The sequence below is a fragment of the Populus euphratica genome, unplaced genomic scaffold, assembly GCF_000495115.2.
Source record: "Populus euphratica unplaced genomic scaffold, PopEup_1.0 scaffold1676.1, whole genome shotgun sequence".
Classification (NCBI taxonomy): domain Eukaryota; kingdom Viridiplantae; phylum Streptophyta; class Magnoliopsida; order Malpighiales; family Salicaceae; genus Populus; species Populus euphratica.
The window spans coordinates 32,145-41,272 of NW_011501490.1; the positions used below are offsets into that span (position 1 = coordinate 32,145).

At 37.1% G+C, this 9,128-nt stretch overlaps 1 protein-coding gene across 2 annotated transcripts; it reads right to left on the reverse strand.

The window, feature by feature from the left end:
* Positions 1-1,470: 1,470 nt before the first annotated feature.
* Positions 1,471-8,401, reverse strand: LOC105117965 (protein PAT1 homolog 1-like). Of its 2 annotated transcripts, none has more exons than XM_011015789.1 (6): positions 8,009-8,401; positions 7,310-7,449; positions 6,230-6,286; positions 5,198-5,261; positions 1,697-4,346; positions 1,471-1,652 (listed from the first exon to the last, which is right to left on the reverse strand). In XM_011015789.1, exons 1-5 carry the CDS (start codon positions 8,064-8,066, stop codon positions 2,275-2,277), a joined length of 2,391 nt encoding a protein of 796 aa, XP_011014091.1. In that variant the 5' UTR covers positions 8,067-8,401; the 3' UTR covers positions 1,471-1,652; positions 1,697-2,274. The 2 variants fall into 2 exon arrangements, with proteins under 2 accessions (XP_011014091.1, XP_011014090.1); XM_011015788.1 differs by having other exon boundaries at positions 7,310-7,452.
* Between the last annotated feature and the right edge of the window lie 727 nt (positions 8,402-9,128).

A 9,128-nucleotide genomic window follows, 5' to 3' on the forward strand; every position in this document is an offset into this window, starting at 1 on the left:
TAACCCAATTACATTCGCCTCTCTTCCCAGCATCATAATTCAGATTTGAACACTATCAATCGCCGGGCCATTAAAATTTTGATATCATATAAGAAAACATCCTAATCCAAAAACTTAGATTATTGAGTGACATCCGAAAAAAGCTTTATATTATTCTCGAACCTGTTATAATGGCATAAGGTAAAGTAGTGTTTTAAAGAAGGAATAAATTTAAAGGTAAATTGCTCACAAAAGAAAAAACTAGCTTCACTGATAGAAAGATTTGACGAGAAAAAAAAACATAGAGGGATTTTGCATGAAGCAATTATGACAAATCATGCTTTAAGCCTTACCTTATTTGAAAGCAATATGTTTGAGTGGAATTTGAATGAAGAACGAGTAGTATCCAGCCTTGCATAGACTTCTCCTTCAGCGCTACACCAACACAATTTTTCATTGCAAAATAATTGAATGTCCCCGTTTTCTTGGAATTCCACTTCTTTGACAAGACGAATTCAGCATAGAAAACATAAAATAAATCTATTTCTTCTACAGTTTTGGAGTGAATTTGAAGGACATGAGACATATCTTTTCAATCCTCATCGTCTCTCAGCTCTTCTATTTGGAAATAGTAACCTTGAAGGACGTGAGACTTATCTTTTCAATCCTCATTGTCTCGTCTATCCTATTCTATTTTGAAATAGTAATCAAAAGTTACATGAATGTTGAAGACACATGAAGTTTTTTACGACAAGCATTTTATTTTCAATCCTCATTGTCTCGTCTATCCTTTTCTATTTTGAAATAGTAATCAAACGTTACATGAATGTTGAAGACATGAAGTTTTTTACGACAAGCATTTTAGTCCATAATTTTACCCTATAAGATTTAGATGATCATCTGTCTGTAACAGCAGAAATAATTTGGTGCTAATTAATCCAAGTATGAGCGAGTCCAATTCAAAACCCTTTTCATTTTCAAGTGGTGGAAAGACTGCCCCCACCCTTGGGAGGATTTAATATGCACATGGTAGGTTCTTAGGTAGAGTGGAACCAGTAACACGCAGACGCCCACGCCATTGCATGAATTACCTAACTCGAACTTGTTCCTGGAAACATGGCTGCATCTAGTTCAAGGGAGCATTGCTCATCGCAAATTTATACTGTTTTCTTCAAGTTCAATAACAAAATCTAAGGTCCAAGCGAATAGAATGCCATAAGTTACAAAGACACCTGCACTTTTCACTCTCTTCTCTATTCAAAGCTATTGCAAACTAATCCACAGTTACCAGCACAAGCTGTTACATAGAATCCAAATCATCCAAAGGTTTCTCCATCTATTCTTTTCCAAAACCAGAGCAGTGAAAAATAACCACACTGTACACGTCCTGAGACCAAAAGATTCATCATCACCTAATACAATAATGTTCAAACACATACGTTGGTCAGCAACGATTGACAGAAAACATAGATCAGCAACGGCTCAAAGAAAGAGGAAAAAAAAAATCATCTCCATAAATATCAAACATAGCACAGTAGAATAATTGTAAGGGAATAGAAGAAACACATACTGTATAGCATTAATGCAATTTAAACGATTGTTACGAGGGAAACAACTGACGGGCAACCATCCATTGTTACAGGCAAACTTGGTAATTACTTGAAAAACTCAAACTCCATCGCGCGCCGCCTTATTCGAATTACTTGAAAAACTCAAACTCCATCGCGGCCATCGCCGCCTTATTCAACAACCATCAGCATCTGCTTGGCTTTATTGCCATTTACTACACAAGGATGTCATATAGCCCCTACCAGAACATGAAAATCACATCCACCCCACCTCCTTGATAACAAATAGTACAGGAAAGTGGGAAACCTCTTTGCAAACCCTGTACAAACTACCCCACTACATCTCCATATCCAGAAAAAGAGCATCAAAATAGGCTCTTGAGACAAAAAGGAACTAAAAGGACTGGAAAAATGACAAAAACCCAACAGAATTCTACCACAACACTGGAGAGGCCATGTACAAGCTTTGTCAAGGCAGTAGCATGGAATTGAGTAGAAATGACAAAAAAATAAAACTAAATCCAAAAAGCTAAGCTGACTCTCATGACAGATTGATCCCAAAGCCTCTGCTTCATTTAGTTCGTGTATTCTGAATTAGCTGTGGTGGGAGAACAAATTAAATGCATCCTTAAGAAATTGCTGGTCCAACAATATCTCTGAGCTATATTCACTTGTACAGAACTGTGTTTCTCAGTGACCTGGTATCAGACTTTCATGTAGTTTCATATTAACTTGGTACCACTTCAGAATTGATGTCACCACCATTACCATCATCCTGACCAACTAAGGAACGCTGGGAAAGATCATATAACAGCTTTTTCTGGTAGTCATTAGTGAGGGGAACAATTGCACGCAAGAGCTCCATAGGTAGTTCCCTCTTAATAGATTCAGCTGGATCTGAATCTGACAGAGAAGACTGCATAATACCATCGTATTTATTTATGCAATATTTAATAAGCAGGCTAAAAAACTCATCAAATGAGGCCTTCCAAAGTGCCCCATTAGTCACATTGTAGTCGCTAGAATCATGAAGATCATTTAACAGTTCAGTTGCTCTCTCCAACACAGACAATAATATGAGGGAAGCCCCATTTCCAGCTGAGCTTCCAAGGGGGCGAAGGGGCGGCTGCTCTGAGGAGCAAACCACTGCAGCAAGACAGGCACTGAGGGAACAAAGATCCATGCGACGAACACATGATGATACAGCCCTTGCAAGTTCATTTGTGGTTTCTGCAACTCCATTATCAAACAGGAGACCTCCAAACAAAAACCTTAAATGACGAAAAATGGCCATGCAGACAATCCGCATGAGATTGCCACCCAGAAAAATAAGTTGAAGGTACCTTGCAAGGAGCTTCCGTCCCTTGGGAAGAGATACTAAACGCAAGAACACAAAATCATCCTTGGGAGCAAGTCCAACTGTGTGGCCATTCTTGCCGAGAGGGTCAACCAATTGCATGGAAGCTGCCAGCCCTTCCAACAAGGCCTGCCTCCTGCGTCTCAACTGGGTTCCAACCTCATGGAACTGATTGAATTCTAGAAAACGATCAATATCATCTACATCAAGAAGAAGGCAAAGACCATCTTCAATTGTGACTCTAGCTGCAAGCATTGGCTCCTGTTCTAGGGGCTTCTCAGCAGCATTCTGCTCAGTATTACCACCACCAGTAGAATTTGGAGGTTCAACTTCAAGAAGAGGACGAGGCCTGCGAATCGAAGAGAACGGAATTCTCCCAAGAGCATCGACCTGGAGAAAAGCATGCGGCTCAGCATTAGCTCGTGCTCGGGGAGGAAGATCCCTCAAGTGAATTGGGCAGAAATGATGTCTGAGCTTTGCCCCAGCTGTTTTTTTTGAAAGGCAAGCCTGGTGATAATAATCATCCACGTATGGGTCATTACTCTGTGTTGCAGCTAGCTGCATTCTGAGAATAGTTTCAATTTCATCAGTAGTCATATACTTGGATCTGAACTGAGGCAAGCCAATATCAAACTTCTGACCATTGACATCAAAGCCTTGCTGAGGATAAGGCACCATTGATCTAACTTTCTGAACTGATTTTGGTCTTTGATCTCTATTGGTCAGACCAAGCATTGTGTCAAAGTTGTTCGTCATTGGAGGGGATAAAGAGAGATGAGGATTGAACACTTGAGATTGCATGCCCAATAAATGGCCCGATGATGAATGAACTGGGGGGTGCAACCTATGCTGTTGTGGCTGAAGTTGTGGGATCAACTGTGGAGGCATGATCCCATTCTGATGAGATAATGGCGGTTGCAACATATTGGTCAAGCGGTTGGGATGATCTCCAGGATATAAGCCTGCATGGTTGACCCATTGGCTAGGTGGCCGGCTATTAGCAGGAAGACCAGAACTGAATTGAGGCAAATTCCCACCGTAATGTGGTGATCCATGATGTAAGCTGCTCAATGGAAGATGGGAATTAGAGAAGGGGGGTAATGCTATTTGGTGGCCACCAGCAAGATATTGAATATTTAGATGACTGCAGTTCGGTGAGGACTGTGGAGATTGGCCGCCCAGGGGAGGATTTGAAGTGTAAGAAGATTTTGGCACAAGAATAGGTTCACTAGAGTAGTGTTGGTGGTGGTGGTGGTGCTGCTGCTGCTGCTCAGGGTATGAAGAAGTTCGGTATAGATGCTTTGATTCTGCAAGGCGAGCAGTAGAAGAATATGGCTGCGACGACCATCTTGTGCCATCTTCAACGCCATCTTGGTCAAGTAGCTGCTGGTCAGACCAATTTGGAAAATCCTCTCCCTGTGCCCATTCAGCAGCAGATGAACCTGGAAGGTTTTATCACAGATATTTCATTTATATTCATTTTTCACAGATCCAAAGTTGGAAAAATTGCCTTTTTTTTTGTTTTTTTTATAATTCACTACACTATTGAACACGGATTAAAAAAAAGGTGCAAGTGCATCATCATAATAAAGAATTTCGAAATATCAATGCAGAACAAATGTCAAGCATATTGATTCTGTTCTGCCAAGTGCAGAATTCCAACTTGCCCAACGAGTAAACCTATGCCCTTTTTGGGCTAACTTTGAACTGCATTTACCTAGTCTATCATTAAATTTAAATGCAATTGATAAGACTGAAGGAACTCAAGTAAAAAAAATCACAAAGTATAACAATCTTTGCCAATTAAAAATATCTGCCTGAAACATTCATGTAGAACTAGAATGAATACCAGTTACATTTCTTTTTAGTAACAAGTGGCATTGGTAAATGTCTATTTCTTATTGCAATGAATTTCCATCTGGAACAAGATATTACCAACACTGTCTCTATTCTGATGTTCAAACTGTCATACATTTGACATTAATATCTTGGTTGTAATTGAAGACACTAGTTTGCCGGAATAGAGTCACAATAAGGTATCCCAATTTCCCTAGAACTTTATGATATCCCACTAGTATGATTCTCAACCATGTGCAGCATTAACCCAAAAAATGTAAATCACTTGACTTTAGCAACAATCATATCATGATAAAGTGATAAGGCATTGGAACGAAGAACAGCACACCAAAAAAAATAAATGGGTGCCACTGGGAAAAAAAAATACCACTATAAGTTCATGGATTGATTAATAAATTTCACATTAATAAAGTAAATTATACAAGGGAATACTTACTTTCTCTGGAGCCCCTATCACCAATTATCCCAGTGCTTCTCGGTCCATTGACACCCTTGTTCAACTGCAAAAAAAGAGCAAGCAAGCATACCCAATTAAGCAAACCCATCATAATTTAGTATTTTGAGATACTTCTAACACTGATGAAAAGATAAGAAACAGCCTGCATACGTGCTACATGCCAATTAGACCCAAAGTAAACAAACTTGGTTACTTTTTCTTTCCCATCTTTTTCCAAATTGGTTACAATATGCACCAATTACACCTACACCTACTCCTTTACCAAACGGAGCTAAGGCCCAACAACTGAAAACTAACATCACTGTCATTTGCTTTATTTAAACTCAAACCATCTTCTAGAAGACAAAAGATTCTCGACATTGTTGAAGTATCAAAGCATAAAAAATTCAAGTAAACGCAAAGCATTTCAACTTTCCTTCACAGAAGATATTACTAATAAGCAAATTTGTTCAGAAGTAAAACAAGTTTTCCAATTGCTCTCCCTTTCTCCTCTCTGGATGGAGGCAGGTTGTTTGGAGATACCATATATAAACTGATGTTGTGTGGTACTAAAATAAAAACTGACCCGTCATAGGAAATTCTCCTGAAGATAGATTCTCAAACATGTGGACTAATTTGCAAGGAGATAGAATGAAAAAAGAATCGCATGCAAAAGCAAGTTCTCACTTGTCAAAATCAGAAGCGGTTTAAGGACATATTAACTACATTGTAGCAAACTCAAATCCTACATAAAACGTGCCTAAATATCCAGCCTATTTGTTTGCTTCAACAGTCAAAAGGCCCTCGATACATGAATACAGATGGCTTTCTTCCTGCTTGTTACACACGTTTGCACATGCGGACATGAAAAGAATGATATATTAAAGATATTCTCTGATGCAACCTTATCAAATAAAGATCATATTATATACAACCTTCATAACATACACAATAGCATGACTAAGTAGGAGGCTGACCTTTGAAAATGTAATTCATAGCATACACAATAGCATGACTAAGTAGGAGGCTGACCTTTGAAAATGTAATTGCAAGATCATCAATGTCAGATAGAGATCGTAAAACCTCACCCTGCAAATAAGAAAGGAACAGTTAGTGGCACCAACAGACTAGCTACTGCTTTTGAGACAGATATAACAGCCAATTTATACAAATCAATACAAATTCACACATTATTCTAGAGTTTAGGACCCAATACTGAAGAACACGTCCCCCCTGCCTCCAAATTCTAAAAGAAGGGTCACCAAGAAAATAGGATTGTTTGTACCTGCAGCCCCTCAATCATTATCCAATTCGAATCACATCCCTCAACTACCAAATCTTCTCATATAGTATTTGGTCATGTTCCCAATAGTAATGTGGTATACCATTTCACAATTTCAACAACTGCAGCCGGTATGAGGTGCAGCAATTGCACAAGATGCCTCACTGTTTGAACAGTGGCATAACAAAAGTTCAATGGAAGACCGGAAGTGTTAAATGTCAGGACTCTAAGACATTGGAGGATTTAAAGATTGATAGTTGAGGGACCTGTTCAAAATGAGTGATATTAGACAAAGCACTCAACAGAACTTGGAATCCTAATATTGATGACCCCCTTTGTTGATACTGCATTGGTAATTTCAAATGCTGCCAAAGTACAAAGAGTGACACTTGATACACCATAGAAGATCCTCATTCTTATCTTATGAACCACCTTTCATAGTTCACTCTGGTTCTTTCACAAGAGAAAAGGAAAAAAAGACAGCAGAGCACGCATAACGAAATTGACAAACCACTTAGTTCAAGCATCCTCTCTGAAGCAATCTCCTCAATGAGTTAGAAGATCTGCTACACCAAAATAACCCTAAAGATGTGCTACATTCATTTCTCTCTTTAACAAAATTCTTCTTTTATTCACAGGAAAAACAACAAAAACAAAAATTTACACCAATTTGGCAGACCTACATATCCACAACAAAATAGCGCGCTCCCCTAATTCTTCTAAAAAAAAACATGTAAACGTTCCTAAGAACCAAAAAAATTCCATTTCCATGTAAATCAAAGAATCAAATAAAAAGGATAGAAGATTTCAAGATGAAGGGAGGATGGAACCTCTTGTCTATCAAAGAGAAACTCTTCCTCTTCAAAATCAGCAGCAGGCAACTCCTCGTCATCCTCCAACCCACCTAACTCAACTTCCTCAACATGATCTTTACCAAAGAATGCATATTGAGATGCATCAAATACAGCACCTTCTGCCCACAAAAAAAAAATCCAAGAGAGAAAACCAGGTCAATTCCAAGTGCAATGGCACCCGCTCCATGTCTAGAGAAGCTAAACTCACGTTACAAAACCAAAATCGCACCACACAAATAGATGGCAAGTGCTTAAACGAGAACGCAGTTACGATTTACACTAAGCTCGGCTTTGAAGCTAATTTTGACTAAAAAATGACAAGAAACGTTACCATATCAGTCATTAACATCAAAAGCAACAATAGAATTTGAAGAATCAAGGACCAACTCAACTATTTAAAGCTAAAACAATTGTTCGATATAACTTCAAATATACCCATTAAATTCTACTAAGCTCAAAACAAAGCAGATCCTATCACACACCCAAAAAAAAAATCTTACACAAATACAAAGCTAACCTACAATTTTTTAACTTTGACCCACAAAACCAAACAACTTAAACAGACCATTTAGACAAAATCCCATGATGTTTTATCCTATTTTCTCGAGAAACAAACACAAAAAGAAACAAAACAGATCTTTACAAAATAAATAAATAAAAACAACGAAAACAAACCTGTGGAGTTATCTCCAATCTTGGGAGCTTGTTCAATATTACCCCCATCCATCATCATCTACACTTTCTTCTGGGTTTTTTTTTTAAAAAATCTTTAAACCCACAAAAACTGAAAACTTCAAAACCCCTAATCCAAACAAAATCCAAATCTCACAAAAGAAAAGCACTGAATTCTAAAAACCCTTTTAAGGGTTTTTTTGTTGAGAGAAGGATTTGTTTCTGTACAGTGAAGAACTGGGTACTGCTAAGCCTACGATAATGATTCAAGCTAATTAAGCTATAAGTTCTTTTTGGATTAGAAAGCAAGGAAGAGAGAAACCCTGGACAGAAGGAGATAACGATCGATTAACATTAGTATATGTTTTTTTAATTGTTATATTTATTGCATACAGAAAAGAATAGACCATACAAAGAGAGGTCGGTGAGTTTTTGTAAAAAAAAAAAAAATGATTTGATATTTTTTTAATTTAGTATTCGCATTGTATTTAAAAAAAAATCGTATTTTACTTGAAAAATAGTTATGAATAATCAAGCTCCGAAATAGGTTTCGTTTTTTTAGAATACGAGAGCACAATGATTTTTGTTTTTAAGTGTATTTTACTTGAAAAAATATTAAATTAATATTTATTTTAATTATTTTAATATACCATGTTAAAAATTAAAAAATTATTTAACATATTTTAAAATTAAATATTTTAAAAATATATTATACAGTATAATATTAAACCCAAATACCAACACTAAAATTAATTTAGTGCAAGGAGGAAGGCAAAAAGTTTGAAATGGAGAGGCATGAGGCCTCTATTTACCTATTTTATTTAGGAAATGGGAGTTTTATTTGTTTTAGTGGATGGTGGAGCCTAGAAGATGTGATTAGATGCTATTTATGTGTTAGGGTTATGAATTTAGTGATAGAGATGAATTTATTGTTTGGATTATTCTTTTTTTAATGGGATTTTTGGGGAGGTATGTGCTAGGTAAAATTTTCTTATCTTTTTCCATGAATGGCATCCACTTGTGCAAAGGAATAAGCATAGAGAGTTGTTGATGTCATGATTTAATAGAGTGTTTTAGCAATACAAGCTATAATAACAATTAATTGTTAAAATTTTATTGATTT

Bases quoted from the DNA above. Each gene is read 5' to 3' on its own strand.
- LOC105117965 (XM_011015788.1), bottom strand. From the start codon at position 8,066: ATGATGATGGATGGGGGTAATATTGAACAAGCTCCCAAGATTGGAGAT. The intron at 7,453-8,008 runs GTTTGTTTTCGT...TTTTGTGGGCAG, and splicing joins GATTGGAGATAACTCCACAG to AAGGTGCTGTATTTGATGCA. The intron at 5,262-6,229 runs GTCAGCCTCCTA...CTTTTTTTGCAG, and splicing joins TTGCAATTACATTTTCAAAG to TTGAACAAGGGTGTCAATGG.